Source organism: Phoenix dactylifera, chromosome 8, assembly GCF_051530095.1.
Source record: "Phoenix dactylifera cultivar Ajwa chromosome 8, Ajwa_hap1_PhDact_Kaust_v1.1, whole genome shotgun sequence".
Taxonomy (NCBI): Eukaryota; Viridiplantae; Streptophyta; class Magnoliopsida; order Arecales; family Arecaceae; genus Phoenix; species Phoenix dactylifera.
This window is the reverse complement of record NC_143197.1, coordinates 3,144,242-3,166,201: the sequence shown is the minus strand read 5'-3', so window position 1 is coordinate 3,166,201 and position 21,960 is coordinate 3,144,242. Positions and strand designations below refer to the sequence as shown.

Below are 21,960 nucleotides of genomic sequence, written 5' to 3'. Positions count from 1 at the left end.
GTAAGGTCCGGCGAGTCTTGCCCGCAACTAGGCGACTGGAGATCAAATCTCGATGGTTTTGATCAAATCCAAGTCTTCAACAAACATGGACTAAAAGAACTATACCTATGAATTCACGACTGGTCTTTTTATTTTTATTTTTTTCTCTGTGTAATCTACCAAGTATCCTTGAATTTTCGAATGTAAAATTTTGAAGCCATCAACCTGCAATATCACCCCATTCCAGTAGAAAATCAAGCAACAAATTATGCCATTGCCCAAGTATATTACCATAAATGGATATTGGTTTTCCATGCTATAAGAGCGAGAATGCAAAACTAAACAATGTTTAAACGCAATGGTTATCCATAAGTATTCCCTACAATTACTACAAGCATGCAAAATAATCAAGACTGGATGATACAAGGGTGAAAAAGTTAAATTCATTTCTAAAATGTTAGTATGAATTATAGATTACAAAGAGCTTCCTGGATCATAGCACAGATCTCTTTCTAGATGAGCACAAATAACATTACAAAACATGGACTGCCACACCTAAACTACAAATGTTAACAAGAACAAAGTCTCTAGAATTTACCAGTCTGAAATGGAAAAATACTGGAAAACAGGTTTTTTTAAGTTACAGCCTTCCTTTCTTTGAACTGCAACTGGGGCATTTGTATTGCTTTATGTTCTCAGCTTTTGCTGGAGTTATCTTCACGCACTTGCCATGGAACCACCTTTCACATATATCACAACCAATCCAAAACTCGTCTGCATTATAGTTGCCACCACAGGTTCCACACAGAGTTTCACTGTGTTCATCATCATCTTCACCATACCCCTCATCAACTGTCTTTGAATTGTTTTTCATCTGTCCATCACTTGACCTCTGAGGAAAAAAAAGACAGTTATCACCATGTTTATTTACTAACAATAAAGACACAACTAAGACCTCCAAAATGTCTTAACCTTTGTTGAGAGTTTGGATTTACTTCCGCCATCCATGCCAGGCTTTTCTCTTGATTGCCTCCTATCGGTTACAACTTCAAAGACAGTTGGAAGATCATTGATCATGCTAAACAAACGTTTCCTGTTGATATGGACATACAGTTTTTACTATCATTTTTGAAGTGAGAGGTAGGTCAGATTGCAATCAAGAAATTCTAACAAACAAACACCAAGCACCAAAAAGAACATTAAGACAATATACCTTACATACTGCATGCATGTTGCATGCAGATGATTAATGAGTACAACCGATAGGCGGGGCTTTCACTTGTTGCATAAGCTTAAAATACATAACCTAATAAAGCTGTCCTTTCTACACGCCAAATGGCCTTCAACTTGTCTTGCAATCTCTTTCTTTTAATTCGAGTTGCTCTTGCCAAAAAAATTTGATACCAAAACATAGAGATATAGTTATATTTAAAGGTCTCTCAAACAAAACAAAAAAAAAAAAGCAAACCTTGATGGACCATAAAAAACCAAACCGTATGGAAAGATAGGGCTTGCTGGCTGAAGTTAACATTATGCAATTGGTGCAAGATTAGCATTGCTCCATAGGTGATCTTTCCTACTGACATTCAGCAATGTTTTAGCAAAATCAGAACACTGCAGTGTGGTTTTGATGTACACAGAAACTGGGACACACATACAAGGCTTCCTCACAGGAATCTCATAGCATTCCTAGATAGACACATTTCTAGAAGAAATGACATATCTACACTCATGTAGAGATAGACTGCCAAAATGAGCAGTTTGCACTCAACAACATCCACGTGCTGTGAGACCCCACCATGTGGCCTGCTGCTGCTCGGTGTAGGCCTCATATGACGTGGAGCTCCTTTTATTTATATAGTTCAAGAACATGTGTTTTGAATAGTACCTTTAGCTAACCTACAAGCAATTTAATCCACGAAAGACAATAAGCTAATTCTCTGAGCAATATAATAAACTAATTATGTTGCTTAAATAATTAGATAATTCGCACCTAACTGTTAAATGTCAACTATTGGACATATAAAGCTGGCCCTTCATGTTTAGCTTTAAACATGCATAAAACAAGAAAAAAGTGCTGAAATGTTCGCCTGATTATTTGAAGCGAGTTTTGCATGGGTTACCTGGAATTCATCGACTACAGCTGCATCCGCAGAGCATGCCTAGGAGCTCATCATTCAGAAAAGAAATTACAAGATTTGGATGAGCAATCTAGACTGCATTAAATGCAGTATCTACGAGAACAATAACAAGCATTGGGAGATAAAGTTATGATGGAACAATGTTCCCAAGATACGAGCAAAAATCCAAAGCACCTTGACTGTAGATTATTTATCACCATCTGTTATTGCCTAGTATTGTTTAGGCATACACTAGGTCATGACTATATACAATATGTTAGCACAACTTTAGCTCAAGAAAGTGATGGTATGTTAGGGCAAATTTGTATAAAATGTCCACCCTGAAGTTCTTCAATACCTGGAAACCAAGAGAATTGTGCATCTTTTCTCTTTGCAGTTTACTGCCATCTTCCTGTATTTCCTTGTGATTTAGGGAGTAGGTTGATTTTTATAGTCTCAACTGAGTCCATGGTGATATTTGCAATTGAACAAATTGAATCAAAAGCCTGTTGATATATCTAGATATTTGACTGCATGTTTGCATTAAATACCGTACTTGGTAAAAATAAACTGACGTGTCGATCATGTATTGGCCACCTGACGATCTATAAGCGAATATAAATCGACATTTTCGCCATGGTCCTTTTCAAGCAGGTTCTTTCTTTTGTAAAGTGTCATATGTCAAAATTCACTCTGGGAGCACTGAAAAAAGTGATTTAATACTGTCGCACTTCACAGAAATTTCTTTTGAGTGGAAGTAAGGCATATAACAAGAACCTGTAGGCCATTAGGCAAAATCTGATTCATAATCTTGCACCCAGACCTACAACATTTAAATGATTTGAGGTGTTTTATTGCACTACTTACTAGCAATTGCTGCAATCAGTAGTCAGCACTATGCTTCTATCACACCAACGTTAATACAATTGACAGACTTAATTTATTTTGGCCATCTTCATGTTCAAAATCATGCACATGTTTGATTACATTTCATAATTCCATAAATTTCTTTTAGTTAAAATGTGCCTTCCTAGGTGCTCTGAGTAACTTGTGCTCCTCTTTTATCACTCAGCATATGTAACGATATGGACCTAATCACAGCATAACTAACCCATCCTAGTCTGACAAATTCAATAGCTGACCATGACCTTCAATTCATTACTGAATATGTAAAAGTATAAACTTTTCGACTTTCAAGCAATTTTTGACCCAAAATTTCACCGTCAAAAAAATAACCTTCTCCGCCTCTGATCTACATCAATACTTAGATATACAAGAGAAAATTCATGTTTTCATATATGGAAATCAAATTTTTGTGGAAACTCATCTGCTTCCCTTCACCATTTTCCACCAAAATCCTGCTTTGTAAACCAACAATCCCCTGATTCCCTTCCAAAACTAGCTTTCGTTAAACAATAGCTGAAATTATACCTATATTTCCAGCTAATAATTTTCCAGCAATGGTCACAATTTTCAGCATGATTTTATAAATATACAGGATCATATACTAGTTATTCTTTTTTTAAAAAATAAAGATCACATACATCAACAAACACCACACATCGATAGAGATGAATGGATAGAGCCTAAATACTTATTGCCAGGAGATGTATGGTCATTGCAACGATGACTACTCATGGTACACCCACTTGATGCACAGGATCATGCAAACATGGGAGAATCTGGGACATGAAGCTCAGCTGCAAGTGATAGGAGTAATGTGAACTTCAACTATGGGCACACACTATCTGGGCCCAATTGAGCAACACTGCAACAGCAAGTCGGCAAGCTTGCATGGTTTATTGTACTGTCCTGCTTTGACTTCAAAACATGAGAATGGGGCATTCATGTGGTTCTCTTTTTTTCTTATTTTTGTCCTTTGGGTTTTATATAGTTTTTGTTAATTGGTTCCATTTAGTGTTAGACTCAACCATTTAAATCTCTTAGTACATACTCCTCACAATATCATAGTTGACAACATTACATGTTTTAAAATAGCTTCTTTATTGTTTTCAAGAAAAACAGTCAGATATTGACTCAACCCAAATCATGGAGTCGTATGACAATATACATATCAAATCTAGACTCAACAAAAAAAAAATCGGCAGCAATTAGGCAATCAGACCTGGACCTGATCAAAAATATATCTAATCACATCCAATTAGTCCTGATAGGAAACAAATCAACCCACTAAGTTAATGGGTTGAAACCCAGTTTCAAACTTGAACCAAAATTTTTAGGGTTGGATCAAGGTGGTGTCAAACCTAGATATTTAATAGATAAAGCAAATCCACAGTTCCTTAAGGATCCTGTAAGCAAGTAGGTTCAGATTGTCATTTAGCTTCAGTGGCGAATCTAGGTACAGATGGAGATCCGGGGAGCCATTTATGGAAGAAAGTCCAGGTACATGTGCTGATGGAAATCTAAACCTAATCCTAACTGGCCCGGTTAGATTTAAATCAAAAGTTGTGATTGGTCCATGAAATTCAAACTTGACTTGAGATTTGTTTAGGTACACAGGTCCAAAAAGATAAACCTGACTGAAACAAACCCCAGTTAAATCAGGCATATGTATATATATTTTAAATTGTCCTTTAATTCTTCTTTTAAAAGAGCGATATTAGGACCATCCAGTGCATGTGAAAAATACCGGAATCCGAGTCAATTCAGTACAATCTTTTCATTCAAGTCCGTAGTATGATGACCCAAGAACTGAAGATCATCAAAGCTGGGTTTGCACGATTTTTCTGGGCATAAGGTAATCAAGCCTTCAGGAAATATTTTATGCTTAAGAGATCACATTCATAATAAAAGATCATACCCTATAAAAAGGATGTTGTTTGTCCTTTGAGAGTTTAAGCCATTATATGTTCTATTATATCATAGCTCTTCCTTTCAAACTTTTATAAACTTTGACTCAGTTAGCATTAAAGTTAGCTAGTAAATTTCGATTTTTATCTTAAACCTTCACTAACAAACAATTGATACTACCGTACAACATAACAAAGAAGGTTAAAAAAATATCTTCACAATCAGAAAATGCAATAAAAATATAAAAAAGGAAAAAAAGATCTTTGAAAAGTAAGATAAGATTATTAATAGAGATACAAGTTGATTGAGTAGATTCAGATTTGATTTGTACTCAACATCATGGGAACCTTACTAGTAACAATTTTCATGGCTAGGGTGAGAATGATCTCTAATTGGATTCTCAAGTTATAACCAGGCTAGAAATCAATTGTACTTAATTAAAGAATGGGATCCTCTTCGGTTCTGCAGCATGATGCATGATCCTCAATGAGTAGAGATTCTCCAATGCTTTAGCTTTGACTTCTCAAGCTCCCCTTCACTTAAGAAAGAGAAAATTTTAAAAAAACTCTATCTCCCCAAAGCCCACACCCCAAATCGGAGGATCATCTTCCACCCCCACACACCATGCACTCCATCTCTCTTGCTGTGGCTTGGAGCACAAACACGCCAACATGGAAGCCTTTTCAGTCCTTTGGTGGCTTAGATGTCAAAGTGCATTACTTGATCCTAAAATTTCTTCTCTCTTAAGATTACAGCCCTATGCATATAAATCAACCAAGCAATTTCCAGTGATGCTTTGGAGTGGATGCCAGACCACTGTATATAATTATCTTGTGAGACACCAAAGAGATGCCCTTTCAAGATTTTACCTCTATACTTCATTATGAGGGGAAAAAAGATTTGCATTTCAATCATACTCTCTTCATGGAAGCCAACTAAGAAAGAATGAGCCTAGGGAACCAAACAAAGAAGAGCACCTAACCCATAACAGTAAGTCCAAATTCTTAAGCAGTAAGAACCTTCATCAACTTTTACTGTTTACTATTTGGGAACACCACCAGCATATAATTGCTAAGGATTGCACCAGATACCTCTTTATAGTGCTCTAGACAGGCTCCATCAATGTTTCAAGAAATATTGGAATGAAAATCGAGGAAGAGATGGTGTGACATTCTACCAAGGAAGATGGTGTCAGGTCAAACCAAACACTAGCACGGTAGCACCAATAAGGTTCTCGACCCCATCAATATCTGACTAGGACTTGTGAAAGAAAAGGTGGTTCTACCTTGGGATATCCTAGCGAAGTCCTTGGAGTTAGGGTGGTCTAGACATGAACTACGGCTGAGGGAGATAGGCCCAAGGAATTAAAGGTAATAGGAGTAGATGAGAAGAAATGGAGGTAAAGGGGTTCCACTGTCTATGTTCTTTTCTCCCATCAGACAGAATGATAGAAAGCTAAATATGATAAAGAAGTTGATGGTTAGAGTCAACTGTCATTGTTTTAAGAGATTACTGATACTACCTTTGCCTTTCTTTTTAAGTATAAAACTTTCAATAGTATAGCAATAGGAGATCAGCTTGATGCACAAAATAATTCTTGTATGTCAAATTTATGAATAATTTAGTGATGTTTGTAAATAAGTAGCAATTTTTTCCTCTACTTTTGATTAGAGCTGTCAAATGAGCAAGTGTTCATAAGCAGCTTGATTTTGGCTCAAACTGAGCTTGCTTAATTAGTAACGAAGCCAAGTTACATGCTTGGCCTGCTTAAGCCACACAAAAAAAAACAAATAGCTAATATATATTATTTGAATCATTATTTATAGTAAACAGCTGTTTCTATACGATATAATCATAAAAGATTAATATGCTACTTACAAAAAAATGTATATTCATTATAATATTGAAATATGGTGATGAAAATTTGATCGAAGTGTGTATATATGATGGTGTTGAGGGACATCGAACTCTCCCTACTGTTAATAAGTTGTTTGCAACCAAATCAAGTTCGACTAGATTAAAAAGCAAGCCCAGCTTGAGCTACATTTGGATAACTCAGCTTGAGCATGATGTAACTTTGGTGTTAGAAGTCCATGATATTTAGAGGACTTACACATAAGTGGTTGTTTATGGACCCTTATAATATAGGAATCTCGATAATCCAAGTAAGATGAGAATGCAATTAAAAAAAACTCAGTAATAGATTTTGATGTATGCCAATCACCATAATCGTTACTAGTATGCAAATTTTTAAGTACAAAAAGGTCTGCTTCAGCTGTGCAGATGAATCTAATGTAAATACATCCTCCAACTATTGGAGAGATGATAAGTAGGCCTCTTGTGGGTTAAATCTCTGGCAACACTGTAAAGGACAGAATCCTTTTTCACCCACATTGGCTCAATCCTGTAACACTTACATAACCCTCTAATATCATCCATAAAGATAACTTACCATTTAAAAGTAGCAATCTCTAGTAATGACAAAACCCTTTCAGTCATCATTACAGGGCCGGCCCAACCCTTAGGCGACTCAGGCGGTCGCCTAAGGCCCCGGCCCGAAAAAAGGCCCACCGCAGTCCAGAGCTACAGTAAAACCGTGAAAGCTACAGGCTATCTCATGCCTTCAACTTCAAGACGACAAGACATGGAAAGTCGTCGTCCCAATCCCATCGCAGCCAAGCTTCTTCCATGGCTCCCTCCTCCCCAAACCCCTCCCTTTCTCCTCCCCCAACCCCACTCCTCGCTTTCTCCCCATCCGCGCCAAGTTCCGCACCAAGGCCGACGGGGAGAGAGGCAGCAATTGGCCACCGCCGCCGCAATCGGCGACGGAGAAAAAGTCCTTCGCCGTTTCCATGGGTGAAATCCTCGGCCTCACCTCCTTGCTCCTCCGCAACAGGAGCTCCACCGCCCCAATCTCAACACCGCCTAGCGGCTCGGAGGTGTTCCAGGATCGAGAGGAGGCGTACTTCTCAGGAAAAGGGGAGTTGATTGCATCAGTGGTGGAGGACCCAGTGGTCGGTGGACTAGGAGGTGATCTGGGAGCAAAGGTTGAAGGATTTAGAGGCCGAGAAGGAGAGGAAGAAGCCAAGAAGGTGACAAGCCCTGGGTTCTGCTTCTCGGCCGCTGGCCCTCTATTTCCCTACCATCTTGGGGTTGCTCAGTTCCTTCTCGAGAAAGGTTACATCAAGGTAATTCTTTTGGCTCTCGTCACAAGCATTTCTTGTGTGCGGATTGTTTTCGGGGAATCTGAAGGTAGATTATCTAAAATGTTACTCTAGTAAATGATATATGTAAATAGATATTCAATGTTTCTAGGATCTGGAAATTAATGACTTGGGGCTATGAAACTGTTCTGCATGAAGAACATTGAGTTGAACCGTGCTACACGTCTTCTATCTGGTGCTTCTGTTTAAAGTTTAAATCTTTTTAAGAAATGAAAATTAGGCTTCTGTGCTACATAAATACATTGAGTTTCAGTGCCTCCGCATGCTTGCTAAGAGGTGATAATGTATGTTTTGGTTCCTTTGTTAAGTTTATAAAAGGAAAAAGGGTAGCGAAGTGATTTACAAATTACACATTACCAGAGGATTCCACATATGATTTATGGGTACACATTACCAGAGGATTCCACATATGATCTATAGGTGCAAGTGCTAACATTACCTGTTTAACTTAAAATGCAAAAATATCCCTTCAAGAATTTAGGTACTGGTTATACATATTGCCTGTTCATCTCAGCGATAGTCATAATCAAAAGGACTATTATGATCAATCTAGAGCACTTATATATGCCATTTTTTCTGGATTTTCGTTTACAAATGATGCCTATTACCTAACCACTAAAAGAAGTAAGGAATACTTTTATCAGAGTCAGATACTTGTGTATTTTAATATCTTTAGTACAATATTGAGCTTATCTTACAAGTCAAGAAACTTAAACACCTCTAATGACTAGCTCTGCTCCAAGTTTCTGTAACTTTGCTTAGTTTAGGATTTGTTGCCAGCAATCTTAGACCACACATCTCTTGGATATCATTGGATTTTTTTTTTCATGAAACAAATTTTCTAAGAGATGCTTTAGAAAATGAACTTAGCCTATTGACATATTGATAATGAATCTTGAGTACAAAAGTTTGATTAGTAATTTTGCATCTCAAGAAGCTAGACGAATTATTTTAAATGAATTTTTAAAGTATTTTACACTTATTAATTTTTTTATTTTTTTTAAAAAAAAAGCCTCTCTTAATGAGTTCGCCTTAGGCCCCCAAATTCATTGGGCCGCCCCTGCATCATTACTACCAAAAAGCAGCTTATAGACATGCACCAAAATGTATGGTCACTTTAAACTCTAAAAAGAAGTGCAGATAGCCTCAAGGGGCCTGGGTCCGTAAGCATTGACTGAGTCCCTTTCCATCGTTGCTCACACTCATACCAACCTGAGGTTCTAGGCAGATTATATTCTAAGGAGAAACAATAGATGGCATGAACAAGTCCATACCACTAATAACCAGAGCCCCTTCCTTGATTATTTATGAAATCGAGGACACAATTCAAACTTTAATGTCTAGGCCGCTCACCTTGATCAATGTTAGTTTTGTTTAATTTTTAATCGCATGCTATCATAGAAATAGTTATTACAAGCATACCGCTGTATCATGTGAACAGTAAGGGTCTGAGGAGTCTAACTAGAACCCATTTCAATCAATAATCAGACCTGATTACAAGTAGACTATGATAGCCACTCACCCAAGAAAATAGAACATGATAAATAGTTTCCCGGAGCTTGCAGAATAGTTCGATATTGTCCTCAGAATGATGTATAAAGAGGAAAGGCAAGCTAGGTATTGTCATTAATATCCATGTGCATCGTTAATTTTGGCTTATAAAAGAAGGCTACATAAATCTAATGAAGAGTAGGTATTATAATATTCAAAAGAATCCAACCTGCAAACAACTTTTAGATCCTTTCGCAATTCAAGAGTAGAACATTGAAGTTGACGACCTGATTCTTCCTCCTTTAACAATTAGAGTTTGCAAGCCCATTGTCAATCTAATATACGTAGAAAAGTAAAAGATCCTGACCATTTAATATTCAAGAAACTTACAGCATGCCAGAGTTATCACCCCAATTTTCTACCGTAATTTTCACATAAGCATGTGTAGTCACATCAAATAGATTCAAAATTAGGTTTTGACAAAATCTCCAAGGTTCTATAAGCGAATACCAGCCATCCTATCCCTCCATATCACATAATCAGAAAAATAAGAGCACATATCTGTTCTTCTATAAATCATACAATATGAGAAACCATATTATAACAAGGCAACAGAATATCTAATAAATTAAAGGAATGGAGAGGTGGAAAGCCGACAAAGGCGACGGCATACCTCTCATTGCGGTTCAGGCGGGCCCCGAGGTAGAAGGCAACCGAGAGGAGCCAGGAGTCGCTGTGCACGGCGACCAGGGAAAGCCAGTCCTTGCGGTTCATCCCATCCCTCGCGAAATTGATCCCGAGCGCCGGCTCCGGCAGCTCCGGTGGCACCTCCTCCGCCGGGAGATTCACCTCCCATGACTCGTTCGGGTGCCCGTACAGGCAAAGATTCTCCTTCTCTGTTCCCATCCAACCAAAAAAGAGAAAAACAAAAAAACAAAAAATTGCAACAAAGAGGAAAGATTAGCACAAATTCCGGCAGGAAAGAACAAACTCTAAAATCGAGAAATTCGGAGCAAGAGAGGTCCGATCTGGAACCGAAGCAATCGAGGTCACCTGGATCGCATTGCGCGTAGAAGGAATCGACATCTGAGAGAAGGCGACAGAAGGGTTAGTAGCAAGAAGATTACGATTGCGAGAAAGGAAACCAAGGGGGACGAGGAGATAAAAACCCGACCTGTGGTGAGAGCTCGGACGATGGCGGCCCTCCGGCCGCCATAATCCTTGAAGATTTCCTCGACGGTGCGAGGAGCCGAGGAGATCGAGCCCACTTCCATGGCGGCGGAGATCAGAGAGGAAGATCCGCCGTTATCGGTCGCTCCGAAGCCAAGAACAAGAAGAGAAGGACGACGGGAGATTGGGAGAGAACGCTCGTCGGGCAGCGCTGGCGATCGATTAAAAGGGGGAACTTACTAAAAACGATTTCGAAGCGGAGTGTGAGAAGGGGGAGAAAATAGAGGATAGGTTTCTACCTTTTCTTTCTTCCTTTTATTCACCCACTTGGAAACCATGTACCATCACTATAGAAAGAAAGAGATTTCGTGACATGCCACGTGGATATTTTAATGGACTTTGGCAACATCTTGGGTTCCGTTGTCTAGGTCGCTTTACCATCGCTCTGATAGTCGGCATAAAAATGTTTTGTTGTCCGTATCAGACAAAACCCAACCAATTCCATCAAAGAGATTATGTTTTCCGATATGTTGATGTTATTCTTCGGCGACGCGAACTTCGTAGGTTTGAATTATATTAGACTGGCCTGGCCCATCCGTAGATGCCCCGTCTGAAGATTTCTCATCATAAGGGAAGTGATGCTGACGGTATAATAACCAATTATGTCTAGCTTGGTTGTGGTATATATATGGCTGCTCTCCTATGTGTCCCTTTAGAACTCGCCTAGGTCTTAGCTCCAGAAACAGGATAAAGGAGAATGGTGGAATTTCATACAGAAAATGAAGGCTATATTGTTGGTTCTTTGCAAAACAAGAATCTAGATGGAACTCTTCTTACTTAAATTATCAGACTGGGAGAAATTAACCGTATTCTCTATTCTTCTCCGTTATGAGAAGAGGTACGCAGCCAATGAGACAATGCTCAAAACTGAAGGTCCGGCCAATATTTAAACATAAATAAATAAATACGAAAACCTACTGAAACTTGGGGAAAACGGCATGAGAATGATGGCTATAATTATTTGCCACTGGAAATCTAATGCTGCAGTGTAGAAGTCATGCCATGAAAATATAGAGAGTCATTCTAAAATGTTTTTTAAGGGAAGAAACACCAGGAGCATGCCCCGCAATGCATTGCTTCTTCACATGTGACAAATTTCAGGACATGGCAAGCTAGGATGCTTCACCTCAACAACAAAGCTCTTGCCACGAAATTAGATTTCAAAAGATGCTTAGTCTCTGCATCAGTCTTCGCATAACTTCAGCCCAATTGCATTCCCAAAGTCTGCTGTATTTCCCGTAATAAACCAACCTGCCACGGCATATTGGTTCCCCAATAACTGGGGGTGAAATTTTCCGCACAGATTTTCTCTCTATCTTACCAAAAAGAGACAGCCATGCTGAACCAAAATAATTAACATAGAATCGTTGTATGGTCTAAGAGAAGGCATTGGAATAAAACCTGATAATTACAAAAGAACATATCCATAGCAGCTGCAAGCGGCAAATCCAACTAAAAAGAAAAAGAAATTAAGCCCTAAATCAACTACTAAGCAAAACTATTAAGGTCAGTTCTGCTAGAATTTGTTATAAATAAATAATTAAAAGAAGCAAAAAAAAAAAGCTAGCACCGTTACAGTTTCTTCACAAGGTCACAAGATGGGAGCTGAAGTATTCAACAAAATTACAAGAAAGAATAAGCATAAACCAGTCAAGAAGGAGCTAACAACTGCTTGATGCCCGTCTTCTGCTCTGGTGTAAGTTTATAGGGGAACTTGATTTGAAATTTAATCCTTAAGTTCCCTTTCTTAGATGGCTCTTTTGTAATTGGCATCCCTTCACCTTGAACAATTTCCTCATAAGTGGGGCTGATTATGGTATTGATGGGAATAGTTAGACTTCGACCATCGAGGGTTGTCAGCTGTACAATGTAACCTGTGAGAGCTTCAACAAGTGAGATCTTCTGGGTGACGATCAAATCATTCCCTTCCCTCTTAAAGACACCATGAGGCCTTTCATCAATGATGAAAACCAGATCTGCAGGTATTAAATTGCGCTGCTCATTGCCTTTCTCTGGGAATGTAATCTTTGTACCCTTCTTCCAGCCAGGCTTGATATCAATAGTCACCATCTCCTCTACAGTAGTCGGCCTCCTACAAAAGAAGTGTACAAGATATCAACCAGATGATTGGCTTTCCTCTTATGTAGTCCTATGGAACTCTCTCTGCGATAATCATTAAGTATACACAACAGGGCCTCCCACCCCAAACTAAAGTATAAACATATTTGCAGGATGCAGGAGCCCAACCCACCCACCCCTTCCAACAAAAGAAACAACAACAACAACAACAAAAAGGCACTCACATTCGAAAAAAAAGTTATGCATTTTTTAAGAATTGGTAATAAATATAATATAATCTCTTTTTCTGGATAAATAGAATATATAGGATAAGGGAGCAATAAAAAGCAAGGGTGATTGAACTCCACCAGATGCAGATTCATCAACAACAAAATCAAACCTCTAAGATTCATTTTAGCTAGAAATCAGCCAATTTATGCTGTATGCCAGTATTTCCAAAAGAGACATTAACTTGCAACAAACTCCAATTGACAATACAGGTAATCTGGAAAAAGGTGGGCGCACGATTTACCTTCTCAGTCTAATTATTTGTTTCCGCATATGAGATTCTGTGGTTAAAGGAAAATAAATAATTTAAGCAGTATACTGAGTTAATACTGCAGACCCATGTGGTAACCACACATACCTCTTGTATAATGACAACTGCGCAAACTGGAGAGCTACATTGATAGTTTGGTTGGTGTAAAATCACACTGCATACATGTAATGTTACCAAGTATAGAAGCTGATGGACCTGGATTCAACAGTCAACAGTTCTTATGCTCTAGTAGCTAGTCCAGATTCAATCTTCAACTGGATGAATTTAGAGCATGGGTGAGTGGAATTCAGGAGTTGTTTGAAGAAAGCCTTTTCTCATAGAGATAATCATGATCTTTGAATATTTAAGAGAAATGTAAACTTATCAAGATGTTATCATGGGAAGCACACTGGAGCATTTCATCCTCAACTTTCTAATGGGTAACCTGGGTTACATGCTTCTCCCCAAAGATGTGGAAGCCTTGTTAACCAGAGAAGAGCTCGAAGAATTAAGTTAAAATCACTTAAAAGGATGAGCAAAGCATTGTAAATTTTGTAAGAGTAGATCCAAAGGTGCTATTAACTATTCTGGACAGTTTCCTTATTAATATGCCAAAATTGAATAGTGATAGGAGTTAATATGGAAAACTGTATCATGCGCACATTCAAGAGGTAAGAAAAGATGCTACAAAAATGGTATGACTGTTTTGTCAATCGCACTGGGTGGAAAAACTCAGTCAAGTATATGGAACTTGAACTTGTGTGAGCATATTTGCCAATATAGACCGAAAGTGCATTGTTAATGCAATGAACTAAGCACAACAATAACTTTTAATCACCCAGCATTTGATTTTAAACATTTTGCCCAAGTTCAAGGCCAAAATGCTTCAATGTTACTGTTTTAATGAAACAGGACCCGAAACTGATTCCAAACATGTGGTGCATTCCATGCCAATGACCCATCAACATGCCACAAAGGGGCTCCATTTAGTGCCAAGCAAAATTGCCTGCATCAATAAAGTGATATTCTGCATCATAATGTTACATTGCAGTTATATTTATAGTCCAATATCCAACAGCTTTGGTGTATTTGACTTAAATGCATATTATCCTCCCCCCATGGGTTCCTAAATCCTTCTATTAATGCTACGAAGGTCTGATCACATGATTATGACAACCAGATCTAAAGAACTCAATGTCCTGATATATTCATCTCTAAACGACAAGCTAATTTGAAGATATCAAAGTCAAACGAAATCAGGAAACCACCCCCCCTCCCCCCCGCCTGCCCGCCCCTCGGGGACTTTCATAAATCATTCTATTAATGCTACGAAGGTGTGATCACATGATTATGTCACCAGATCTAGAAGAACTAAATGTCCTGTTTATTTATCTCTAAACCACAAGCTGACTTGAACATATCAAAGGAAGTCAAATGAAAATCAGCAAACAGTAGAACCATTATCATGAGGCTTAAGGTCCATATATGAATCAGTGCTCAGATTGATCAATGTAAGTCAAACCTCTTATGGCTTATCTATGCGATATTTAGCCAGCATCAGCAATTGATGTTCCCTTATATTAATATGTGATTTGTCTCTTCATTACTAATATCTCGTAAGAAACATATTGGCACTTAATTCTTTTGATCACTTGTGAGGATTATAGGGAAAAAATGAATCATCTTTTTTGTGCCAACACATGAACTCAATACAAGGAGTAAAAGTATAATTCATGCATAAGGAATCAAATGACTAAATATGGCCCTTAGTTGAGTTTGAAATGAAATAGACATGTATAATTATCACTGTTATGTGTTGCACAAACAAAACCTATTCCATGCTCACCGAGTCACAAAACTGAAGGGGCCAAAGATGGGCATGTAAGAGCTCATGACTAATAAAATACAGAATCTTATTTTCAGAGTTAAGAATGAGTTAATATGAACTACAAAACGTATATCCTGAAATTTTACATACAATTCTTTTTCCTAAATAATTTTCTTTCAAAAATGAGTTCACACTCACTGAAGCTCAAGTCATATTTATATAATTAGCAAAATAAGACCCAAGCAATGCAATAGTTTAATGAGTTTTTTTAGCTATTAACAAAACATATTTCATAACTTAAGATATACCAGTAATTAAACATTTAAAAACAATGGACCAGTTGAAATGAATAATATTATTTACAATAAAATCAGATAAAGTGGCATGATATCATTCATTTGCAAACATGAATTCCTTGAAACACTCGAGTTAGCAAAGCGAAGTAGCAATTACGGGCACTTATTTTTAGAGAAGAAGTGGGAGCATAAAAACACTGAAATCAGCAGTAAGACAAAAACAAACAGAAGCCATAGCTGGATAAGGAGGAAAGCTAAATGTTAGATTCTTAGTCTCAGAGTTGGAGCAGGATGACTTAATATGCATTATAGAAGTGGATGAATGAATTAAGTTTGTAGTGTAAGAGTTCACCTAAAAATAATGAGTTTGTGATGCCAGCTGTAATAGGCGAGTAAGTTGAATTGACATATAGTCAAGCCAGGGTATCATCACCATGCCTAAAGCATTCAGTTTCATGTACTAAATTGTACGAATATTGGCACACTTCAGCATAAAAAACTATGTACTCGAATGAAGTTTGAAAGATACATATGACATGTTTGATCACTTTCAGATGAAAAATCGTATGGGTGAAACACTAAACCATACATTTGACATGACAAATCATAAATCTCAAATTATCTATTTATCTTGGATAAGCATGTTGGCAATTCTAAACATAATCATAGGATGCAATATATCAACAATTCTATCTCATATGTTAACATCAAAGATCACATATGGTATGCTAATAAAATAAAAAACCTCAAGATTTTTAAATCCATAACCATATACTATTCGGCTTTAAGCTGCAAGTATGAGATGAAAAAATTTAAAGACTTGGCACAAGATACTCTGATCATCAAGACTCTACACAAAATATTCCAAAACATCAAGATAATAAATGACACATTGCCACAAAATAATATGCATCTCCATGCACCATGTCAAAACTATACCAACTGAATGAAGCCTGTAACCAGTCCACTTTTTACCAGATGTTATCCATCCACTTCGCAGCTAAAATGTTGAGCGTCCTGCTCATGTAGGATTATTAGCACTCCCAATATTGCCCTCAGTTGTACAGTCGAATGTTGTCAATTTAGACTGTGTCAAGAATACTGTAGAAACATAGAGTGTAGACCACATAGTTAATATAGCATGTAACCTCTCATGCACATAGGCGGAGATGCATTGTGTCAATAGACTGGTCATGTAATAGCTCCCAGCTTAGATGAGTGGATTTGGTGCCACTTTGCGATGAATGTTGCGGTTAGTCTCATCTTAAATTGTATATTTAGGACAATAATTGAAAATGCTACTGTTTGTTGTGGTGTATTTGGCACACATAGTTATACAAGGGAAGTTTACCAAACAGTGCATTAAGATGCAAGAAAAATCTTCAAGCAGTCATCCATTATACCAGATCAATGTGACTCTGCTCCCCCTAGAGATACTGGAGTCTGAACCACATTTATTGGGCCAAAAATAGGATTAAAGGAGGATACCATGTAATACAATACGGTAGCTCCATCAACCTAATTCCCGGGTTGAGCTAAATCTCATTACAAGGATCCAATGCATATGCTATACAATTATATAAAAGAATCAAAACAATATGAACAGCAAAAAGAATTTGACGAAGAAATTGAGCAACTCAACTCACCCACTGGAGTCCATCACATCCCTCGAGATCCTCATCTTCTTCGTCTTCCCCTTGTACAGATCCTCGAGGCTACAAACCAATGTCCGCTCGATCTGCGGCGCCTTCCTGGCGGACGCCTCCGCGCCCCCTCTCCCTCCCCCAAACGCCGCGAATATATCCTCCCCAAAGATGCCTCCGGGGAACGGAGCGCCGCCGCCGCGGGACCCACCGGCGGCACCATCCCCCATCCCCCGGCCGGCGGCAGCACCGAACGGGCTGGAGAAGCCGAAGAACTCGGAAAAGACCTCGTCGGCGCTCCGGGGGTTAAACCGGAAATGAGCGGCGCCGCCGGGGAACCCCGAGGCCCCGCCGCTCGGCGGGGGTACCTGCCCCTTGAGCCCTTGCTCTCCGTAGTGATCGTAGATCGCCCTCTTTTGCGGATCGCTCAAAACCTAATTCAAGAGGGGAAAAGAAAACCAAAAACGGATCAAGCTCTAGGGTTTAATGTCGGGTTCTTGATCAACGAGAGAAGAACAAAGAATCGAAGAGAGAGAGATGGACATCGTAGGCTTCGGAGATTTGCTTGAACTTGGCCTCGGCGTCCTTCTTGTTGTTGGGGTTCTTGTCGGGGTGCCACTTCATGGCGAGCTTGCGGTAGGCCTTCTTGAGGTCGTCATCCTTGGCGCTGCGGTCGACGCCGAGGGTCTTGTAGTAATCCACCCCCATCTCCTCTTCCTCTTCTTAGCCGCTCTCTTTCTCCTTCCTCCTCATTTTATAGCTCCATTCGTCGGGCGAGCCACCCACTAGCTTTCTTGAGATAAACTTTGACGGAAATACGTATTTCTGATAACGGAGGCAGCACTCAGCAGAGGAGTGGACTTTGTGAATTGTGACGAGAGATCGTAACTTCAAACTCATCATAGTCGAGGATCGACGTCTATTCGGTGCGACTCGAAGCAAAGCCCAGAGCTACATAAAAAAGGCATCATCCATACAAGGCCGGTATAACCATGTTGGCAGACAACTACGGCTCCAGAATATATAAAGATTCTCTAGAGAATGCACCTCCTTTCGAGTCACTCGTATTCAGAGTTATCTGCACATCATTCAAAAGAAAATTTCTAAAAAAATTATCTTTTTTCATCAATTTTGTTTTATGATCTTATTTTTTATACCCATGCTTGATAAAAAAAAGCCACGACCATTTTTTTTTTTATCTCTGCAAACTTGTTTTTAATTTATTAATTATGTTTATTTTTATTTATTAAAAAAAATTGTTTTGAGCACTAGGTTTTCCGAGTTTTAAATTGGATCTCTTAAATTCTGATCCAATATGATCTTTTCATCCAATCTTCATTTAATTGATCTCCCTGCATTGTATTTATTGCTGGAACCGGGGCAACCGCGAACCAAGGAGGAGGAGCTTCTGCTGCGGTGCGGTGGCGGACGACTGTCTCCAGCGGACCTGCAAAAAGCCTTGGGTCGGAGGATCTGTTGAAGATCCTCCAATGCTTAAGTTTAGAGAGGGATCTGGAGATATTTTTAATGAAAAGGTGTTTCCTAGCGAGGAGAGAAGATGCCCCTCTCTCCGGAGTCCCCCCTTTATAGGAGGGGGTGTAGCGGTTACACGGAATCGAATGTGATTGCGCAAATCTTAGTTTAAATAAGTTACCTTAGATGACACCAGATTTCAAGCTAGCTGGCGATCGGTTGAAATTGCGAGGATTCAAATATTGACAGCCGTTGTGGCAAAGACTGTGAGATTTGATTCCGGATATGGAGGATTTGGCAATCCCTTCTTTAGGAGGATCGGCTTGACTGTTGGTGGCATCGGGGTCGGCCTCAGCTTCTGACTAGATCTTCCTTGATCTCAAGGTCAATCGGGCTTTGCTCAGCCGAGACCATGCCTGCTAAGGTCATGCCTGCCGAGGCTGTGCTTGTCGAGGCCACACTTATCGAGCTTACGTCTGCCGTCGGATTCGGATGCTTTAATTGTATTTGTGAGGTGGTCCACTTTTCCTAGGGGTGGCAAAATATGACCCGACCCGCCAACCCGACCCGTGTTCGACCCGCTATAAACAGGTTTGGGTTTGGCCTAAATGGGTTCGGGTCGTAAACAGGTTGACCCGTTTAACCAGTTTATTAATTGGGTCGGATACGGGTTTTAGATATCTAACCTGCCTAACCGTTTAACCCGTTTATAATTCCATGCCCAAGTTTTTTTTTTGTTTGTTTATTTGCTCGCTGGGAGGTGGGAGCCTGGGACGGCTGGGAGGGTGGGACGGTCGGGCAGCCCATAGAAAAATCCCCAATCCCCTCACGGCTCACCCTCACTCCCACAAACCTTCTCCCCCTCCCTCCCTCCCTCCCTCCTTCGGTCCTTCCCATTCTCAAAAATCCACGAGTGTCAACGAAGAAGAGCTTAGAGTTCCCCTCCTGCCGTCCAAGGACCCACTGAAAGCCCCCCTCCAAGACTCGTCCCCTCACCATTCTCGGCCCCGACGACCCGTGCGACGCCCTCGAACGCCGACGAACCCCGCGACGCCCCCGAACGCTGACGAACCCCGCGACGCCCCCGGACGTCGACGAACCCCGCGACGCCCCCGGACGCCGCCGACCTGAAATCGAGCAGCGGCAGGGGCTAGGGTTAGGGTTTCGGGCCCTCCCCTCTCTCCGTTCTCCTTCTTCGGCGATGAGAAGGTACGAGTTCTTCGTTTGCCGTTTGCGGAAGGATGGGATCATGGAGGAAGACAGAGTAGGGCCGGCTGCGAGTGAAATTTTGAATCGGTGGTTCTCCACCGTGGAGGGATTTGAAATTTGGGAGGAAGAGATTAGGGGCCTACTCTGGCTGTGAGCCTGTGAATCTGTGATCTAATCCCTAATTTAGGGCGTTATTAGGGCTGGCTGTGAGCCTGTGAATCTGTGATCATTTCTGTCCCAATTTTTTTTTTTTATTAAATGGGTTAAACGGGTCGGGTCGGGTTACCCATTTAATAAACAGGTCAGGTTCAGGTTGCAATTTTCTGACCTGTTTATTAAACAGGTCGGGTTCAGGTTTACAATTTTTTGACCTGATCTGCATCTGACCCGACCCATTTATGTCTGACCCGACCCGATTGCCACCCCTAACTTTTCTTTTCCCCCATCAATATTATATAATGTCCGGGTGACAATTTTAAAGATTAAAATATACTCATGTTGTATGGAGGAAAAAACAAGAAAAAAAAACTCTAATCCTCCTAAAAAAATTATTAGTTGAACAGGATCTACTGGCTCAGCGGCAGATCAATCTAATCACAACAGCAGCTCCACTGTCGCCGGTGCTTGCTTTGCATCCCCTTGCTCCTCCACCAACTCTGCGATCCGCCCGACCGCTGCCGCCCCCGCAGCCATCACCTGCCTTAATTTGGTTCTCCTTTGCTAGGCACAAGGAGAACAGCCTCCAATCTCCACCTCGCCACCCGCGCACTACTCCCGTTCTCTTCTACCAGCCCTACCAACCCCTCCACGGTCTCCCTCGTTGTTCCAGGCCACCACCGTCCACACCTTCGCCGGTCGTGCCCCCGCCGCCACTGTTCCCTCCAACACCGCGGTTGCACTAATTCGCGCCTCCATCGCTAGGTGCTCCCTCGTCACCTACACCAATCTCCTCAGCCTCTTCGGCCGCCCTGCCTTCTCCGCACTCTCTCCTCCATCAGCGAGTACATCGCGAGCACCTCCATCCTAATCCAGATCCTCGAACACGATCTCGATCAACGTCGATAAGTGACATGGCGAGCCTCTCCTCGGAGTTCAGTAAGGCAGGCACCGACAAGACTACCGTTGCGTTGCAGTGGATCACGGCGAGCCTCGTGAAGGGACATACAAGGGAAGCTGGTGGAAGAGATCAAGAGGGTGGTGCGGAGTGATGCAGGAGGACTTGCAGAGGATACCATATTTGAAGGCTGTGATCATGGAAGGGTTACGGCCACACACACCGGCCACTTTGTGCTGCCACAAACAGTGACGGAGGACATGAATTTGAATGGGTACTTGACAGTGACGGGGCTAAGCTAATCGTATGAGAAGGTACGACAGGAGCTAATGGAGTTATGACGCAAAAAGTTCTTTGCTGGTGGTCGGCTGAGTGGGTGAATATAATCGGGTGCAGGGAAGTGAAGATGATGCCGTTTGGCGTTCGGAGGAGGATGACTTGGGCTGGCCATGCCCCAACTCGAGTACTTTGTGGCTAATCTAGTAAGGGAGTTTGGGTGGATGGTTGTCGAACGTGGGAGGGTTGACGGGGTTTCTTTGGGTTTTTTTTTTGGTGAATAAAAGTTGACTTGCTCAAGACGCTTGAATTCGTTGCGGCAATGAGGGCCTTTTCCTAGGAACAAGCAAAGAACGTGTATTTGTAGGATATCTTATTTGTTTCCTTTTATTCTTTTATTTATTCTCTCTCTCCATTTTATTCAAATTTAAAAACTGAAAATATTAGAGTTTTTCTCCAAGAAAATAGGTGATTAAAATTGAGAAGAAAAAAAAAATCAACTACCCTTTTGATAATTTGTGGAGAAATGGCAGATCAACTTGGAAGACTGATTAGAAATATGTCGGAAGAAAAAATAATTTTTGGAGAAGAGAAAGAGAGAAAAGAATTGATGAACCCATAAAGAACTAGAAGAAGAAGCCAATGAAGAAAGAGATGGGGAAAAGGGTAGATGAATTGATCGCAAAAAACTCTAGAATCTGGATTACAAAACTGAAGCTCATTCTAATTA

General features: G+C 40.3%; 2 protein-coding genes across 2 annotated transcripts; both read right to left on the bottom strand.

Moving 5' to 3' along the window:
* Positions 1-400: 400 nt before the first annotated feature.
* AL1 (alfin-like 1) lies at positions 401-11,119 on the bottom strand. The gene is made up of 5 exons (XM_008794991.6): positions 10,800-11,119; positions 10,679-10,711; positions 10,299-10,521; positions 952-1,072; positions 401-871 (listed from the first exon to the last, which is right to left on the bottom strand). The coding sequence occupies exons 1-5, from the start codon at positions 10,897-10,899 to the stop codon at positions 620-622; spliced, it is 729 nt and encodes a 242-aa protein (XP_008793213.1). The 5' UTR covers positions 10,900-11,119; the 3' UTR covers positions 401-619.
* A 1,103-nt stretch (positions 11,120-12,222) lies between these two features.
* On the bottom strand, positions 12,223-18,141 carry LOC103709570 (uncharacterized). The gene is made up of 3 exons (XM_008795002.6): positions 17,762-18,141; positions 17,222-17,652; positions 12,223-12,947 (listed from the first exon to the last, which is right to left on the bottom strand). Exons 1-3 carry the CDS (start codon positions 17,924-17,926, stop codon positions 12,506-12,508), a joined length of 1,038 nt encoding a protein of 345 aa, XP_008793224.2. The 5' UTR covers positions 17,927-18,141; the 3' UTR covers positions 12,223-12,505.
* Positions 18,142-21,960: the final 3,819 nt, after the last annotated feature.

Excerpts from the sequence above, each read along its gene's own strand:
- LOC103709570 (XM_008795002.6), bottom strand. The coding sequence starts at position 17,926 with ATGGGGGTGGATTACTACAAGACCCTCGGCGTCGACCGCAGCGCCAAG. Across the intron at positions 17,653-17,761 it reads AAATCTCCGAAGCCTACGAT|GTTTTGAGCGATCCGCAAAA; the intron begins GTCCATCTCTCT and ends CTCTTGAATTAG. Across the intron at positions 12,948-17,221 it reads GATGTGATGGACTCCAGTGG|GAGGCCGACTACTGTAGAGG; the intron begins GTGAGTTGAGTT and ends CTTCTTTTGTAG.
- AL1 (XM_008794991.6), bottom strand. The coding sequence starts at position 10,899 with ATGGAAGTGGGCTCGATCTCCTCGGCTCCTCGCACCGTCGAGGAAATC. Across the intron at positions 10,712-10,799 it reads CGTCCGAGCTCTCACCACAG|ATGTCGATTCCTTCTACGCG; the intron begins GTCGGGTTTTTA and ends GCCTTCTCTCAG. Across the intron at positions 872-951 it reads AATCCAAACTCTCAACAAAG|AGGTCAAGTGATGGACAGAT; the intron begins GTTAAGACATTT and ends TTTTTTCCTCAG.